At 27.6% G+C, this 19,644-nt stretch overlaps 2 protein-coding genes across 2 annotated transcripts; both read left to right on the top strand.

Moving 5' to 3' along the window:
* The first annotated feature begins 5,344 nt into the window (after positions 1 to 5,344).
* Positions 5,345 to 7,550, top strand: LOC102589062 (probable purine permease 11). Its single transcript, XM_006358571.1, has 2 exons — positions 5,345 to 5,384; positions 6,218 to 7,550. The coding sequence occupies exons 1-2, from the start codon at positions 5,345 to 5,347 to the stop codon at positions 7,306 to 7,308; spliced, it is 1,131 nt and encodes a 376-aa protein (XP_006358633.1). The 3' UTR covers positions 7,309 to 7,550.
* A 4,057-nt stretch (positions 7,551 to 11,607) lies between these two features.
* On the top strand, positions 11,608 to 16,352 carry LOC102579572 (probable purine permease 11). Its single transcript, XM_015314017.1, has 3 exons — positions 11,608 to 11,717; positions 12,002 to 12,031; positions 15,029 to 16,352. Exons 1-3 carry the CDS (start codon positions 11,678 to 11,680, stop codon positions 16,096 to 16,098), a joined length of 1,140 nt encoding a protein of 379 aa, XP_015169503.1. The 5' UTR covers positions 11,608 to 11,677; the 3' UTR covers positions 16,099 to 16,352.
* Positions 16,353 to 19,644: the final 3,292 nt, after the last annotated feature.

Below are 19,644 nucleotides of genomic sequence, written 5' to 3'. Positions count from 1 at the left end.
ATTCAAGTTTGTTTACATATTCATCTAATATTTATGTATTTCAGATTTTTAGTCGTTTAAACAATTTTTTTCTAATTTCGTTTTAATATTTCAGAAATTCCTCCAAGACGTGATTACTAGCATATGAATGGTGGTTAGAATCTCTTCATGGTATTGGCACTAAGGGATTTGGGATCAATTTCAATGGCCCCATTAAAGGTGCCACAAGTTTCCCCCAAGTTATTCTTACTGCAGTTGCTTTCAATAGAACTTTGTGGCATTGGATTGAATCGGCTATTGCAGTTGAGGTAAAGGCTATGTATAATACGAGATTCATTTCAATATGGATGCTAAATTGTATGTCAAATTGATCTGTAGTTCTTGAAGAATCATATTTGTATTCATTTATTTTTTTCACAGCGTAATGTATTTTTTTCAGAATTTTACATCCTTTCCTAAATTGTATTCATTCCAATATATATGTGTATTTGTATTCATTGTGATTTTCATGTTTGGGTTTGTATAATGACTTTTGTATTTCTTTATTAGTTTGTATTCATTCTAATAAGTATGTCAAATGAAATACAAAGTATTAAAATTTCGTTGACAAACAACTTTGGAAGAAGAATTCCCAACTCAAACTTCGATATAATCGGTGTTCTCCAAAACTGAAACTTTCTTTTTTATTATGTTTTCATCATAATTGTATACCAACAACTTATGCATTTTATGTGCTCACTTTACCATTCAAATTAAAACTTAAAACTTAAAACTAATATTTTACTTTCATAGTGAAAACTAAAAATTGTATCCAAGTGATCAAAATTGTAATACATAACTGCCAAATATATTTTCTTTTATTTATTACAAAAATGTTACTGATTGTATCCCAATATAATCTAACCATTACATATAAATACGAATTAAGAAAGGACACAAACTTATTTGTATTCATTTTGCGTTTGAAATACATAATTATTTTTGGAATACAAACTGAGTTAAGAAAAATAGTTGCTACAATTTTAAAGTGAAATACTAATAAAATAACAAAACTGGATATTGTAATATAAATACAATTATTTTAATACAACTTATTCTATGTTTTTTCGAAAAACAATATTTTCAGTGAAATAATAATAATATAACAAACTAGAATATAAATACATTTTAGTTTGAATACAACGTAATCAACAATCACTACAAGTCTACAAAAATCTGTATACAACCACTAATTAGTTGATGTTTTTTACTCCATAGTTGTACGCTGTCCAGAATTGTTATGCTTGTATCCCTATATTACAAAACATCCGTAAAAAGGTATAAATCCCAATACATACAAAGATTTCACTGATTTAATCAGGAAAAAAAATAACAATTATACTCGACATATGTGAATATTTCATCCAAACAAGAAAAAAAATCTAAAAAAAATACTTGATTGTTTTTCGATTGTTCACTGGATGCGACAAATTTATAGTCCTCAATTTTGAAAATTTTCGTTTCAAAAAATATGTCGTATTCAACTTGAAGAATCTTTGAAAGTTATAAGATGAATGATTCGGAAGACAAACTAAATTATTTTAAAAAAAAATTGATGTTCTTAAGAAGAAAGAAAAAAAAGCCTCGACAGAAAAAAGGGGATTTATAATTTTTTTCAAAAGGTAACTGATTTGTATTTAAAACCTTTTTTACCTTTTTTGAATTTTTTTCGTTCCATGATTTTCTCTTTTCTGTTATTAATTTTTGTATTCTTTCAAATTAATCAAAATAAAATAAATACATAACTAATCCATTAACAAACTAAAATAATGACACTTTTAATAAATAATGAAATTGTTGCTAAGGAGTCCCACTAAAAGATAAAATATTATTTTGAAAATTTTCCATTCTAATCCGTAACAAACACTTTGCCATTGCCCCTCTCCCCAAAAATCTTGATCGCCACTCTTCCAAATCTCGCTCGCCACTCTCCCTCGCCTCTCTCACTTTATACAAACACAAATGCATAAATTGCAAAATGGACTAGTATATAGGATAACAATATCATAATTACGTATATATGTACAAAACATTTACAATTAAAAGAGATACATTGAAGGTTTCTCAAACCCCTTTTAGAACTCTTAATATGATGAATATATACAAACTTAAGGTATACAACGTATATTTAACTATCAATAAAATGAGTTAAAATAAATGCTAAATACTCGATAAAACAATATTTTTTGCATTTTAATTTCTGAAATTTTTGAGTATAGAAATATATATTCACATATGTAGAATATTTTTACTTTTACTAATCACATACAAGTCTATATAAAATATAGAAATGTGATTGCATGTACTTGTTGAGACTTTACTTTTTCAAGCTGAAAGTAGGAAACTCCTTTTTGAAATTACCTTTGATCTTAGGCTCGCAACTACTATAAAAGTAATTATCGATTTTCTCAATTGAAAAAGCCTAAATTTGTGTTAGAGATTTTCTTTGTCCTGAATGAGCTTCAACATAGGTCATCATATCAAAAAGGGACTTTTTCAATCTATCTAGTTTTGATGTGTTCTTTACTTAATTAAAAAGTATTTCCTTTCTACTCCGATCATCCTATGATCAGAAAACTGTCAAGTGTAAAAACTTTAAAAAACGAGGAAAGTGATAAATTAGTTCATGCTCAAATACAGACACCAAGTTAGCAAAGGAAGTTAGGATAAACTAACTCTTTATTGAATTTTATTTTTATCACACATTTTATAATTTATATGGTACTCCGGTAAATATGCATCATTTTCGTGAATAACAGTATCCCTACACAATATATTAGTTTATTTTTAAACTACTAAAAAAGATTTAAAAATTTAATTAAACTACTCCTAATAATGTTGAATTTTAGGTGGAGATTATTTCTCCAATTGCTACCAATCAAATGTTTTTCTGCTTTAAAAAGATTCTATTAGAAAAATTAGTAATCCGAAATAAAATTAAAGACGACTTGAGGTATGAGAATAACCTTTTCAAAAAAATATATTATTCATACATAAATTTGGGGAAACTATTGACAATCATTTTCAGGATATAACAAACCACTATTATTAATTATATACTAACAGATTTTATTTTTTTAATGTTACTTTACAGGGGAAAAAATATTATTTATAAAGCAAAAATTAGAATTTTTTAGAAGAGACACATTTCTTACTAAATAAACACATTTAATTTTATTTAAATTTAAATTCAAATAAAATTGAATTTTAAATAATACAAATTTGAATTTTATTTTAAGGGTCCTCTTTAATATTTAATATATATTATACATAACTATTTTTTATACAAATACATGAAAATATTCTTAATCAAATGAATAAAATGCACTAGGACGGCCAAATTAATAACTATTAACCACATGTAAAGAAAATTCATTTTTTCCAAATACATAACAAACTATACAACAGATTTTACCTAATTTCTGTTTCATATAAGCATTGAATTGTAAGCAAGTTATTCCATACACGACATTATTTGATAAGTTTGATTTGTCATTTGGCTATCTATATTTTTATTAATAGACAGAAAGTGTAGCCTTTAAAGTAGAGTAAGGATTATGGTGTAACGGTAAGTATCTATTTATTTTCAATTAAATATGATCAGATTCAAATCTTGTGGGATATAGAGTGTCTTTAAAAAAGAGTGTTTTACCTAGATTTTCTAGCACAAATTTAATGAAATTTTAATGAAATATTCTAAAAGTTGCAAGATCCGAACCTTTTATTTTAGATATTCTTTTTTAAAAAATAAAAACTTTGATAACATATGGATTATGATATCATGATATGTTTTAGGAAATCATATACACTATACATATTAAAATATATCTTAATTAAAAAGATATTTCCACAAATTTATTTCATTAATTATTTTATAAGTCCACCACCATGTATAAGGTAAAAGCTACGTTATATGTATATTAATTAGACACAATATCAAATATGTTTAATCTCAATCAAGTTGGAATTAATTATATGATTTTTTTTCCGATCATATATCAAATTAAATTCATCTCATATTAATATTATTCAAAATAAAAAATAAAAGGTAATAAAAGTCCTATATTATCTTGTAACTAGCATGATATATCGGCTATATTATAGCCAATATATATCTCTTTTTTTTCTTTCTAAATTAGTTCTCTATATTTCGTTAAGTTTTAATATACTATGCGAGATTGTAAATTTTACCAAACAAGTTCATTCGATGTAATTTTAGGTCTATATTATCTCATTTTAATATTTTTTGCTAGTTTTTATATTTTATGCGAGATTATAGGTCTTACAAAACAAGTTCATTCATCAACGTTATTTTAGATTTTAATATCTTCACCAAGAGTGTGTTTAGTATGCGAAATTATATGCAAATATTATTTATTCTGACAATAATTATGACAACCAATATATATATATAAAAGATGACAATTAATGCATTACTAGCTAATGCTGAATTTTCTACAAGTATCAAAATGTTAACTAAATATTGTATTACTAATCCTAGATTTTGTGCAAAGATTATATAGGAATTTTACAAAAATAATTGGTTGGGTTCACTATTTACTTTTTTATTTGGTATATCGTATACTAAATACCTATATGGCCATATATGTCATTGTCTTTTTAGTTAGTAAGTATTACTTTCGTTTCAATTTATATGACACAATTTTTGATTTTGAGAGTTGAACAATTCAAATTCGATCTTGAATTTGGACATGAAATTTTTAATTTAAAATTTATATATTTTAAAATTACGTAAAAAGTGTATTATAACTTATAAATCATAATAATTGATAATTTAAAGTATTAAGATATATAATACGTCATTTGAGCCAAACTAATATTTATTTAGTGACGATAAGTCAAGTTTTGCCTTTTTCATCCTTTAAATTCGTAAAAGTTGGTTCTAAAAGAACAAATTTTCGATTTGTGGGACTTTCTGTTATTTTGTATACGTAATTATTGTAACGGATTTATCTGAAATTTCGAAAATTATATGGGATAAGATTAGAAATTATTCCTTATACTGGAAATTAGTTTTGTAGGTTATTTATAATAATAATTTTTTAATATCACTTTTTAGAAGAAAAAAAAAATATGTCCATTTTTATACCCTAGTAGATCTTCATTTTCGGATATAAGAGATCTGAAATGCAATTTTCTTCTATTCATTTTATAAGTAAGCTAGAGATTTTAATTCCTTACTTCTTCTTCTCTCTTGTTAGTCGGTTTACTTTTTCATATTCTAAATCTCGTTAGTGAAAATCTCCGTACTTGATATTTCTTGTTAAATAAGAATATTGTTTATTATCACTCTTTGTACTTATTCATGGCGCAGTCTACTCCACAAGTGGAACTGCCAATCTCAGGTTTGTCACTAATTTTTCCATCTTTTTTAACTCTTTTATGATCAAAATTTGATACACTTCTTGTTATTAAATATAATAATTCGAAAAGAAAGAATGATCTTATTCTACATAGTATTTCGTTAGATAATCGAGATGCATAGTCTATGTTAATATATAGACGATTATATTAACATGTGATGTATCCCTGTGAACGAGTGGTTTGGGCTAGAGACTTTTCGTGTTGGAGGTCTAAAGTTTGAAACTCCTTGCCAGCGAAAGTAAGGGGTTTGTCTTTTGGGTCGAGCTTGTCACACTGGGTTTGCCTACTGCGGGTTACTTCTGTGATGTATTAAATTATGATAAATCAATACCCTTCTGGGTGACCCAGTGGTTTGGACTTGAGACTTTCATGTTGGAGGTTTAAAGTTTGAAACTCCTTGCCACCAAAAGTAAGGGGTTTTCCTTCTGGGTCGAGCTTGTCACACTGGGTTTGCCTACTGCGGGTTACTTCTGTGATGTATTAAATTATGATAAATCAATACCCTTCTGGGTGACCCAGTGGTTTGGACTTGAGACTTTCATGTTGGAGGTTTAAAGTTTGAAACTCCTTGCCACCAAAAGTAAGGGGTTTTCCTTCTGGGTCGAGCTTGTCACACTGGGTTTGCCTAGTGCGGGTTACTTCTCCTGTGTAGTTTGCGAGCTATTATATAGGGTGAGGTTTTACCCTGTGCGTCTCAAAGGATAGCAAATGCGGGTTCCCTTGTCATAATTATTTTTAATGATAAATCACTTTCATAGTAAAGATTCGATTAATTTCAGTCGTTGATGTACTAATTGTTCATTTTGTGGTTTAGAATCAAACAGGCAAATATCAGAAGATGAGACAAATGAGCAGAAGAAAATTGGAAGAAAATCAAATATAAACTATGGATGGTGGTGTAGAATATTTATATACATCATATGCTTAATTGGTGGGCAATGTGCAGCTACACTTTTAGGAAGATTTTACTATGATGAAGGTGGAAATAGTAAATGGATGGCAGCATTTGTTCAATCATCTGGTTTTCCAATCTTGATTCCTCTCTTCTTTTTCTTCAAATCTCCCAAAAAAACCGATTCTTCGCCCCTCGAAAAGCCATCAAAACTCACCCTTTATATGATCTACATAGCTTTTGGACTACTGTTAGCAGGTGACAACTTGTTGTATTCATATGGAATGTTGTTTCTACCTGTCTCAACATTTTCCCTAATTTCAGCATCTCAATTGCCCTTCAATGCCCTGTTTTCCCTCGTGCTAAACGCGCAAAAATTCACAGCTTTAATACTCAACTCTGTTGTGGTTGTCACAATCTCAGCTGCATTACTAGCAGTTAACTCAGAATCTGAAACTAGTGAGGAGTTTTCAGGTGGAAAATACGCGATTGGATTCATTTGCACGGTGGCTGCATCATCAGCTTACGCGTTATACCTTTCTTTATTAGAGTTAACATTCAAGAAAGTAACTAAAAGTGATTCATTTGACACAGTATTGAAAATGCTGTTTTATCCGTCATTCGTTGCTAGTTGTTGTTGTGTTGTGGGGCTATATGTTAGCGGAGAAATGAGTATTTTGACAGCAGAGATGAATGGTTTTAGCAAAGGCGAAGTTTCGTATTTGATGACATTGATCTGGACTGCAATTCTTTGGACAATTGGTTGGATTGGTATGATGGGATTGATCTCTGAAGTATCTTCTTTGTTCTCAAATGTTATAGGTACTTTGGGTTTGCCTACTGTACCAGTACTTGCTGTGTTTTTCTTTCATGATAAAATGGATGGTGTAAAAATCATTTCTTTGTTACTTGCTGTTTGGGGATTTCTTTCTTATGTCTATCAGAATTATCTTGATGACTCCAAAGACAAATCCACAAAATCTGAGGACATTGAAGCTACTATTACTCATTGACAAATTCTAAATGGCGAAAAACATAGAGCGTACATGCTACATTATCCATCCATCCGTGAAGCTGAGGCAAGAGGAAAAGCGTAATTCTCTAGTGTCATAGGTTATGCTACATTCTCATGCTCTCCCTTCCGTCCGTGAAGCTGAGGCAAAAGAAAAAACGTAATTCTCTAGTGTCATAGGTAATATGCTACATTCTCATGCTCTCCTTTCCGTCCGTGAAGCTGAGGCAAGAAGAAAAACGTAATTCTCTAGTGTCATTAGGTTAGTTTTCCATTTGGATTTTCAAATTGTGTCAGTTTTTTTAGAGTAGTGGTGTTTATGTAGTAGTGTGTTGATTTGAAAATATGAAGTTTTTTATTATTATTGGACTCTTTGAATTGTGAAAATTTAGAGTGTTCCGTTGGCTCTTGAGTGCTGAATTCAATATGGCAACATTTATTCTCCTTTTTGTTTAAAGTTGAAGAATATTTGATATTTAATTGCAGGATCTATTAAATAATGGTTATTATTAGTAGTAATTGTTTGTTTATTTTAAAAAGAATAAAATAAGTTACAAAATCTAGATGACAGTTACATATGATCTTTTTTTTTAAAAAAAAGTTGTAATCTATTTAAAGGTTACTATAATTTGTTGATTGTTGCTCTTTAATCATCCTTTAGTAGTAAAAGCAAATAATCCCAGATATAGAAAATATATTAAATTACCAAGGCAATTTAAGTAAGGATTTTTTAATTTAGTACTGGTTTCTCATAATCACATTTTCCTTCTATCAAAAATATTTTAGATGACAGCCTCTTAAATTTTCAGTAAATTTTATTTAAATATTAGAATTATGATATATTTTAATTAAATACGTAAACATATGATAAAATGTACTTAGTAATTTCACCTCAAAATTTTGATTCATTACTTTTGGTTTATAATCATCTCAATTTAAAGAATTAGTTCTTCTAATAAATAATGTTACGTCAAGAATTATTTGAATCATTTTTTTTGTGAAAAGGATATCTTTCTATACTATTTTTAATGTGCGCACTATAATAAATTTATAAGTATATGTTATGCTTAACATACAATGAGATATTTACACTTCAACCTCAATATTTTTTTTGTCGATTAATTAATTTGAATTCACACTAAAATTTTATTTTGAAAGAATACTCAAACATGAAATCTCTAATAAAAGATATTCATCCCACCATGATCTTCGATTGTGATAGGCTAACATAGTTAGTTAAACTTCAGATAAAAAAATATTGAAATATTTCACTCCCAAATAAACTCGATCTCATCAAATGATGAACTCCCTTCATTTTAATTAATTTATTTTGCCTATCTTTTAGAAAAATGTCTCCTTTTTCTTTTGACAATTCTTTAATTCTAATAAGTTTTCACATAGAATGTTTAACAACATGAGATTAATTAACAATATTTTTATATGTTCAACATATCTTTAATTTAATTAATCACAAAACTCAATTTTTTTCTTAATGTTCTCAAATTTTCTGTCAAGTTAAAATTAAATAAATAAATTAAAACGGATATAGTATTATTATCTGTTAGTGAAAGCTAATAAACCAACAATATCAAAGTCCTCTCTTGTTTTTTCTTGTAAGTTTATCCACTAGTCTCTATTGAAAGTATTAAATATTTTGATTTTGCTAGCTATCGACATCTTTGTTTTTATCTGTATATGTTTAGCTATTCACTTGTCCCTATAATGACATTTTAAAAAAAATAAAAATATAGTGCTGAAAATTTGAATTTAAAACATCAAGATAAATTATAAATTTCTTAATCACTAATCAATCTCTACTTTTATGTTTAAGAGATTCAAAAGCTATATACTATATCGTGATTAGTTATACATAAATAAAATATTTACTATTAAAAGATACCTTGAAGGTTCCTCAAACCTATTTTTGAATTCTTAGATATATAATTTTAAACGAAATACAAATTTTAGATAAATTCACATTATATAAAATATTTTCACTCTCATTAATAATCACATACAAGTCGATAACTCTATATAGAATATAAAATGGTGGTTGCATACCCATGACATGTACTGGATCAATCAAATCCTTATTGAATTTTATCTTTGCTATTAGTTAGTGGTTGCACTCTAGGTTTCGTATTCAAAAAACTAGAAGAGGTATAATCCCTTTTCGATGTGGTTAAGGTAAAAGATAGATATCAGAGAATAAATTTTAAAGTAAAATTGATTTTTTCGTAGGTCAGTAATTGGATAAAGTTTAATAGTTTCTATTCTATTTAGGTCTATGAATTTCTCTATCAATTCCATTATCTTATTCTTACCCATGAAGTTTCAATATTTTCTTCGATTGTATGAGTAGCTCCTAAAGTGAAGAAACCCACTTTTCAATCCATTACGACTCCTCAAGTGTCACTCCTGAATAGATTTTACAATGCATGATCTGAATTTAATCAAAACTCTAATATAAAAATCGAAACCTCAAATGCAGGCTCTGAATATTGAAAAGAAAACTTAAAAAAAAAAAAACTTATTTCTAAACTATGAAATTCCTAACAATGTTGAAATTTTAGGTGGAGATTATTTCTCCAATTGTTACCAACCAAATGTTTATCATGTGCAGGAACCAAGGTATATTAACTGCATGGGTCCTTGTGATTTATAGATTCTACCTAATTTATTTTTCGTATAAGCATTGAATTCAATGAGTGATTTAGACTAGTAAGGAAGTCATTCCATACACGACATTAGGAGTGATTGTGGTATGATATATAATGAATTATTTTATCATATTAAAAATTTTAATATCGTAATTTTATTATTATGATTTTTGATATGATATATGGTGTATATTTAATTTTTTTGATATTCGATATGATAATTGATATATAAAAATATATAGTGAAATACCAAATATCATATTGAAGTATATAGTTACATAAATAACATATATAGATATTATATTATTATTATTATTGTTATCATTAAAATACTAATAAATATGCAACTTGGACTACTTTATTTTGATCGAAATGACAAAAAGAGTTGTTTTTACTTTCTTTTGAATACATATTTCTACATGTGTAATGTGTTAGTAAGATAAATTGAAATCTTTTTTTGAATTGTCGAAGTCATAATACTCTATTATACAAATATATATTAGTCGCAGTTGAACAAATTATGGTTATCAATTTATGATACCGCAAAATATCAAACCATACCGAATTAAATTGGTATATTAATGGTATAATAATTTTAAAAACCAAATATCAATATTACCGTACTTAATTTTTAAATACCGTACCATATCATACTATGTTCAACCCTACACGATAGTGTTTGATAAGTTTGATTCGGTTATTTATTACTCCCATCGTCCATCTCTACTGCTTGTTTAATATACTAAAAATAATATCTAACTTTATTTGTCTAGTTTGAAGATAATTTATTATTTTGTGTTTAGTTTACCCTTGTTATTAAATATTTTTTAATATTTAGGTGACTTATAATTTGTAGAAATAATATATCTATTTATTATTTCTTAAGCAAATAAAGTCAAACATGAACAAGTAAAAATGAACGAAGAGAATACTAATAGACAAAAAGTCATGTGGTGTGTAAAGTTAGAATAATGGTAAGACTATAAGTACTATTCATTTTTAACTAGATGTCATCAATTTTTTTGACGAAAAGTGTTTGTTTTTTAGTAAGGAACATTTTATCATGATGTGAAATTTTCTAATACGAACATGGCCGTATCTATTAATTGCCTTTTAAATTACGTATTATATTATTATAAGGTAATCATGAAGAAATGTACGTCATTTGAGCCAATCTCGTACCAACATGAATTAATAATTATGGTATAGTAATAAAATTATTTTATTCGTAATCAGAGATCTCAAATTCGAGCTTTAAATATAAAGAAAATTATGTCGAAGCGCTACCCAAAACAAATCCTATGGTGCATTATTCAAATTTATCGAAACTACAATACGAATATCGAATCGAATGAGAAACCAAAGAACTCATTGTGAATAAGTCAACTTTTACCTTTTTCATCACTTTAAATTAGTCAAAGTTGGCATACAGACACAATACAGTTGGCTCTAAAAGAGAGAATTTTCAACTTGTAGGACTTTCTGATATTTTGTATACGTGATAAGGGGGCGGAGTTAGGAGTACCACGGATTTATCTGAATTTTCTTCATCAAAAAATTATAAATCTCGTTGACTTTTTTGTATTTTTTTTTTTATATTCTGAATCATCTTAGTGAAAATTTTGATTTCTCTCCAATGTACCTGATGTTTTTTTGCTTTCTTTATTAAAGAAGAACAGGGCTCTATTATCACTCTGTGTTAATTTATTCATGGAGAACTCTACTCAACAAGTGGAGCTACAAATCCCAGGTTTGTCACTTATTTTCCTTTCAAAATTTGTTTTTTCCCATCATTTTTAGCTCTTTTATTATCAAAATTTGCTACTCTTTTATGAAAAATTATAATAATTCAAGTAAAGGAGGAGAGGTATATAAGGCATGTTCCTATGATTCTTATTAGTATCAATCGCCTAAATTCAATTTGAAAATCTTAGTAGGTCAGCTGGTTGGTTATTTGAACTTTCAACTGTTCGATTAAAATAATCGATAACTACTTTGGTGCTAATTATTCATTTTGTGGTGTATGACACAAAGAATCAAGCAGGCAAATATCAGAAGATGATGATCATATATTATTATAAGTGGGAAGTTCCAACATTCAAAGTTGGATTACCATTTTGCCCCTCCACTAAATCAAAATAAAATTAATTAATTTATTAAATATTAATATTTTAATTACATAATGGTGGAATATGAAGTCCAACAACTACACTTCAATAATGAATGACTCTTCCAATTCAGTGACTCCTTGAATTTTGAAACCAAAATAAAATTTATGTATCATGATTCAATGTGCTCCATTAATTTGGTAGGTGAAAAGACAATCAAAATCACTGTAAATATCAGTAAATTACTTCCTAGAACATCATATTCTTTTCTTTTCTATCATCTACTATTCTCTTTTCTTTTTCCTAGATAATGATATAGATACATGTCGTCATAAAACTAACTAAGGAGAAGAACAAATAGCTTCAATTTGAAATTAAATAGAGAAGTTTTCTTACAATATAGTTCAAGCGTTAAACTTAGAAGTATAAGATATGACTTATATATTCCTTTAGATCTTTTTTATGTTAGCTTATGATTTTGAGTTTTTCTTTTCCATTTTGGAATTAAGTGCTTGTTCAAAATAAATTTGGTTTGCAACCCATATTTTTATGTAATTCTCTATCATTTTGCATTGTTATGAAAAAAAAATTCTTTGTTTTTGTGTTATTATACTTTTAAGTGTTACTTAATTATCAAAACTTCTATTAATACATGATGAGTTTGATAATACTTGAATAGTTTATGCAATATGCTTTTGTTTAAATACAAGTAATTTAAATAAAAATTGCTAAAAGATTATTACTTTGAATGAAAGATTTTGATTGTGTTAGTTTGTCGTCTATCTAACATAGTGTTGCGAACACATGCACATATTTTTCATTTTCACCCATTTTGTTCCATGTTTTATTTTTCTACAATTTATACAATATGAAATTTAACAATTTAATTTTCAAATAAAAATGAGAGTTGCATTTACATTTATGCGACACTAAGTCTAATAGTTTCTTAAACATAAGTATTATATATTAATGGTAGCTTTTCGTAGTGTTATAATTCAAATTGTATGATGACAATTTTGCTTTGGACATTTTGGTTGTTTCTTTATGTTATCCTTCAACACTCAATTGTTACTACTAAAGACTATTCCTCAAATTAAAATCACGTAAACAATATTATGAGAATGGAGTAATTAAGCTTCATTTTGTTTAGATTTTAGTAATATAAGTTAACAAGATTATTATTATTATTTTATTATCATATATTTTTATAAGTGGGAACAAAAAAAGTTGAAAGTTGAAATATCAATATATCCCTATAAAATTGAGTTACTACAATAATGCCATTAAAAAAAGCTACTCTAAATTGAAATGTTATAAATATTTTTTTAATTATATTTAGATAGTAATTATATAATATTATAGTATACAATTATAGAAAACCAAAAAGTTGTAGTAAATACCATTCATACAATTAATAAATCAGTTAATAGTAAGAGACTATATACATTTAACCGTATGTCATTAGTATATGAATAACTTGGATGTTTAGGCTTCTCCTTATAGACCGTGAAACATGAATTTTGAATTCTCAGACTTAATAATGTGTATTTACTGTTTCTTGAACTTTGTATTACTTCTTTAATACTCCCTATGTCCCTAATTACTTGTCCACTTTTGAATTGACACATCTATTAAGAAAATAATGATTTACGTAGTGAGTTTACCATTTTACCCCTATTAATTATGAAGTGGATGAATTAAAAACTTAAGAGTTTCAAAAAGCTCTACAGTTTTCAAAGTAATTAATTGAGGGTATACTAGGTAAGAAAAATTGTCCTTTCTTGATTTGTCAAAATTGACAAGTAATTAGAGACAACTAAAAAAGGAAAAGTGGACAAGTAATTAGGGACAGAGGGAGTACTTAATTATGTTTATTTAATGTCAATCTTGAATTGCTTCATCATCCAATCTTTATTGCAATATTAACTTTTGAAATGTCAATGTACATGTAATCAATCAAGGATTTATTTTCCTAATAAAATATACTCAACCTTTTCATTCATTTTCTCCATACACGAAGAGTTTAGAAGCAATAATTATGATTTAGAAGAATTGAGCTTTTGATGATTTAGTAGTGAACCAGCATGGGATGTAATCCTGGTTGCCTAATAGATGCTGCTTCTTGAAAAGGTATTTAGTGTGTGAAATGAAGTTTTTGTTATTTTCTTGTTGCATCTTTTAACCAAAATAAATTACATACTTTTGAATAAACCTAAAGATTATGTGTCACATCCTAAAGATAATGGAGTTACTGGACATGTATACATGGGAATAGCATGGTTGCCTCGAATGTGGTGCATCATTATTTGTACACTTGTGCTTTTTTTTATTGGTAAAAAGCAAGTTAGTCCTATTTAGGTGTTTTAATCATTTTTTTAATATTATAAGTATCATCGCTAATTCTATGTCAGCAACTTCGATAATGTTAGATGTTGTATTATCTTAATTAGTTTTACATAGTTCAACATTTCCTATTTAGTGAACTATTCCCTCTGGTCTTTTTTAGCTGTTACTATTTTCTTTTGAATAGTCAAACGATATAAACTTTAACTAACATTTTCAAATGTATTTTTCCATCATATTGATATGAAAAAAATTGCAATTTATAGTATTTTTCGTATAGTTTTTGAATATCTAAATTCTTATTTCAAAATATCAAATTAGTGTAATCTATTAACTTTAGAAATTAGTCAAATTGACTCTCAAAAAGTGCAATATGACAATTAAAAAAAGAAATAGTGGGAGCAATAACTAAAATTGTGTTAAAATTAGATGATATTGTTGTGTTTGACTAAACACATGCTAAGTAGAATAATACATTAAATTAGGCATGTACAAATTTTATAAAAATAACAGTTTTTGAAAACATGGGTTTGAAGATATAAAATTAGACATGTACAAATTTTATGAAAATAATAGGGGATAAACGTGCAACGCACGTTCCCAAAGACTAGTACAATAAATACAAATCAGCAGCAACAAATTTCAAGATCAAATAAACACTATGGATGGTGGTTTAGAATATTTTTATACATCATTTTTCTCCTTGTTGGCCAATCTGCAGCTACACTTTTAGGAAGATTTTACTATGATGAAGGTGGAAATAGTAAATGGATGGCAACATTTGTTCAATCAGCTGGTTTCCCAATCTTGCTTCCTCTGTTTTTTCTCTTTAAATCTTCCAAAAATACCGCCTTTTCATCGCGCGAAAAGCCATCAAAATCTTCCCTTTTTCTCATCTATCTGTTTTTTGGACTAATGTTAGCAGGTGACAATTTGATGTATTCATATGGTTTGTTGTATCTTCCTGTCTCAACTTATTCCCTCATTTGTGCATCTCAATTAGCCTTCAATTGCCTGTTTTCGCTCCTACTAAACGCGCAAAAGTTCACAGCTTTAATACTCAACTCTGTTGTGATTGTTACAATCTCAGCTGCATTACTAGCAGTTCACTCTGAATCTGATACTAGTACGAAATTATCAGCTGGTAAATACACGATTGGATTTGTATGCACGGTGGCTGCATCAGCAACTTACGCGTTATACCTCTCTTTACTAGAAGTAACCTTCAAGAGGGTGATCAAAAGTGAGACATTTGACACAATATTGAAAATGCAAGTTTTTCCTTCATTCATTGCAAGTTGTGCTTGTGTTGTGGGACTATACGCGAGCGGAGAAATAAGAATTTTGACAGCAGAGATGAATGGTTTTAACAAGGGCGAAATTTCGTATTTGATGACATTGATTTGGACTGCTGTGCTTTGGCAGATTTGTTGTATTGGATTGCTGGGATTGATATTTGAAGTGTCTTCTCTGTTTTCTAATGTGATAAGTACTTTGGGTTTGCCTGCTGTGCCAGTACTTGCTGTGATTTTCTTTCATGATAAAATGGATGGTGAAAAAATCATTGCATTGTTGCTTGCTGTTTGGGGATTTCTTTCTTATGTGTATCAGAATTATCTTGATGACTCCAAAGCCAAATCATCAAAATCTGAGCAGAATGAAGCCACTATTACTCATTGAGAAGTCTAAATGACGCTCGAGGCAGGAGGAAAAACGTAATTCTCTAGTTTCATAGTTTTAACTTTCATTAGAATAGTGATGTTATGTAATGTGTGATATGAAAATATGATCCTTTTCTATTATGTGGGGGAAATTGAATACAATATGATGATTCATTTGATCAAGGTCATAACCATCATGTCATTAACATTTTATATTATTCACTATAGTCAAAGTGTAAGTGATCAAATTGATCAACTTTACAATTACAAGCACATATAGTGGTAGATTTTCCCTATATAAAGGTCAATTATAATTTATATGTAATTAATTAGTTATCCTATTTAACCCACCCCCACTAGTTTTTTGGTTTATTAGTTATAGCATCTTCAGTAACATAGTTGAATAATTTAACAACCATTAGAATTAAAATTAAAGAGTTAGGTTTATGTCCTTTTCCTTTGTATGCTATTTATATTTCTTTTTCACCGGTCACAATTCACTTTACGAGAGTCATTTTAATTAATTATTTTGAAGCTTAAATTGAATTATTTGAAATTTAGATGCTCGAAAACTATATGAAATATACGCTAAGTTGTAATCTTTCTCATATTAATATATTCTTGTTGTCTCAATTTATATGACACTTTTTATTTTTCGAGAGTCAAACAGTTTAAGTTTGATCGGAAATTTATGTATGAAATCTTCAAGTTTTTTAAATGAAATTTATATATTTGTAAACTACGTAAAAAATACTATTAAGTCACAATCATTGACAATTCAAAATAATTAAAATAGAAAATTTACAATTAAATATAAACTTGTTTAGATCTTAAAATTCGAAAAATGTCACATAAATTGAGACGGAAAAAATAAGTCATCATGTCAAACCTCCCACCACCCCGTAAGGTAAAAGCTCTTGCCCCCAAAAAGTTCTATTATTCTTCGCCAACAATAGGAATTTTTTTTTTTTTTTTTTGTCGAAAGTCACTTTTGGAACAATCAACAGCGCTTTATCCTCAATATTTCAATATCAGACATTTATGCGAATTTGAATTTAATCGGACTTCAATATAAATATCAGATGAGTGAGAAAACAAAAAAAAAATCCCTAACTAATTAAATTGTCTTCTTGAAAATAAAATACAATATCAGGGGGTTAATTATATATTGTCTCAAAAATTATTAAGTTGGATGACTAATAATAGATGAGCAGCCAAAATACAGTACAAAGTGTGTACAGACAAAAAGGCTACACAACTTTTTGTCGTTAATCTAACAACATCGTAACTTTTAGTATACGAAGAACAGTTTCTTGGTCTGGAGCAAAAATCATGGTGCCGGCAGCCGCGATAATTTCAGCTTCAATAACGTATATTTAAGTTGTTATGATTGAAAGGTTTAGACTAATTAAATTTTGGAATAAACGGGTTTAAAATGAATTTGCAATGCATAAATTTAAATTTAGTCACGATAAAAATAAACCTATACGCAATCTTCATTTTGTGTTTACGTGACTGAATGCTATTAATTAGTAATAACCATATTGCAAATAAAGTTTTGGTTCAATGACAAAAGTTGGAGATCCTATAACTTCTCTAATTGTGTTGATTTTTGTAATCTCTCTAAAAAAAAATGCCGCCTTCAATTTTTGTTCTATCATTAGATTAGATAGTTGTTTAAGGAGTTTGGTGTCACCAACGTAGATGGTGTTGTGAGATGATTTCGGATCTCTTCATCTTAATTCGAAGTTTTAGGTTTGAGTCTCTCCAAAAATGAAAAAAAACTCAGTTGAAAGTATCATCCTAAAAAAATGTTACCTATATATAATAATTTGTAAATTTGAATTTACTTAAATCGCAATATAAACACCTAAGACCAGATTAATAAGTGCCACGCTAAACCAAACACAAAAAAAAAACAATTTATAATTGTCGAATAATATTTATTCATACTTATTAATTTATCATAATTAAGTAATTATTTATTGTCAAAATATATATTAACTAATATGATTAAGTGATATAAGTTTATGTGCACAGAAGTATGTAAATAAAAAACATTTTTTCTTACGACATATTTAACACAATTAATCTACGTATAGAAACAAAAAGAGTAATAATGTATTTGAACAAAGGGAATAAATTGCGTAAAATGCTGTTCCTTTTTTCAACAATTATATTGTTTTCCAATTAATGTGATTTTGGTTGATTGTATTAAATGATGGTTATTATTAGTAATTTAAGAAAGAATAAAATAAGTTACAAGATCTAGATGACAGTTACATATGATCTTTTTTTCAAAAAAGATGTAATCTATTTAAAGGTTACTATAATTTGTTGAATCATTACTCTTTAATAATCCTTTAGTAGTAAAAGCAAATAATCCCAAATATAGAAAATTAGTATTAATTTACCAATTGGCACTTTAAGTAAGGATTTGAATTTAGTACTGATTTCCGGTAAATGCACAAGCATATCACATCAACCAAAAATTTGGATTTTTTTTAATGTGTGTTCACATACACAAATGGGATAAATAAGTTAATTGTATAAAATATATTTCTGTCTTTATTTAGATACAATAACATCAATTGAAACACGCATTAGAGGTTTTACGTCTTATTGAAATTAATACATAATTAAAGGAACAACAATAACAATAACATATTCATTGTAACTTCACATGTGGAGTTTATTAAGGTTGGTGTGTACGTTGTAATATGTGATTCTTTTAAGTGGTTAACTTATCTTCATAATAATGACTGAATCACACATAATTTTTTTCTTCAATTTTTTTATTGGACGTGTTTAATAAGAACACTTAAATCATTTTTTTAGATACTAAAATTTCAATATGTCTTAGTTCGAATTTCTCGAATTAAATTTAGGATCCATTTGAAATGCAATACGAAATCAAACTAATAAAAAGTAGAAATTTTGTTAGGACATACAATTTAGATTTCTAAAGTTAGATAAAACACAAGAAAATTATCAAAAGAATTCTACAATTCTCATACAAGCTTATCAAATGAGCAAACCAATTTTCATAAACAAGAAAACGAAATTAAGACGACCCAATGATAAATCACATTTCTCCATGTCCCTTTCATCAATAAATATCTATAATTACAAACTTTCAAATACACATAATTTCATCAATAGTATTAACTAGTTGTTCTTTACATAATTTTTTCACATGACAAACATAATTTCTTCACACCACCGAAAACAAGTTTATTTTGGAAAATTCAAAATTATCTTCTTTTTTTTTTACAAAATATATATTTAAAATCATAATTCCAAATCCCAATCCAAATACGAATTTAAAAATCGTAACTTCATATATCACATATCGAAACGCAAACTTGATAAAACCAAAGTTGACAACACATTGAAAAATTATAAAATAACATCCCGCCCATAGTCAAAATTTAAAAAATAATAATTTGGGGACTCTATGGCCTGAAACGAAACTATAAAAGGACTACCCCACGTGGCGCACTAACTTGAACACCAACACACACAACTCTTCACTTCACTCCACTCTACCAAGTCAAAAAATAAT

This window comes from Solanum tuberosum, unplaced genomic scaffold (genome assembly GCF_000226075.1).
Source record: "Solanum tuberosum cultivar DM 1-3 516 R44 unplaced genomic scaffold, SolTub_3.0 scf00274, whole genome shotgun sequence".
Lineage (NCBI taxonomy): Eukaryota > Viridiplantae > Streptophyta > Magnoliopsida > Solanales > Solanaceae > Solanum > Solanum tuberosum.
The sequence above is the reverse complement of the archived record's forward strand: the minus strand, read 5'-3'. Positions and strand labels throughout refer to the sequence as shown.

Bases quoted from the DNA above. Each gene is read 5' to 3' on its own strand.
- LOC102589062 (XM_006358571.1), top strand. From the start codon at position 5,345: ATGGCGCAGTCTACTCCACAAGTGGAACTGCCAATCTCAG. The intron at 5,385-6,217 runs GTTTGTCACTAA...TTTGTGGTTTAG, and splicing joins AGTGGAACTGCCAATCTCAG to AATCAAACAGGCAAATATCA.
- LOC102579572 (XM_015314017.1), top strand. From the start codon at position 11,678: ATGGAGAACTCTACTCAACAAGTGGAGCTACAAATCCCAG. The intron at 11,718-12,001 runs GTTTGTCACTTA...TATGACACAAAG, and splicing joins AGTGGAGCTACAAATCCCAG to AATCAAGCAGGCAAATATCA. The intron at 12,032-15,028 runs ATCATATATTAT...TCCCAAAGACTA, and splicing joins GCAAATATCAGAAGATGATG to GTACAATAAATACAAATCAG.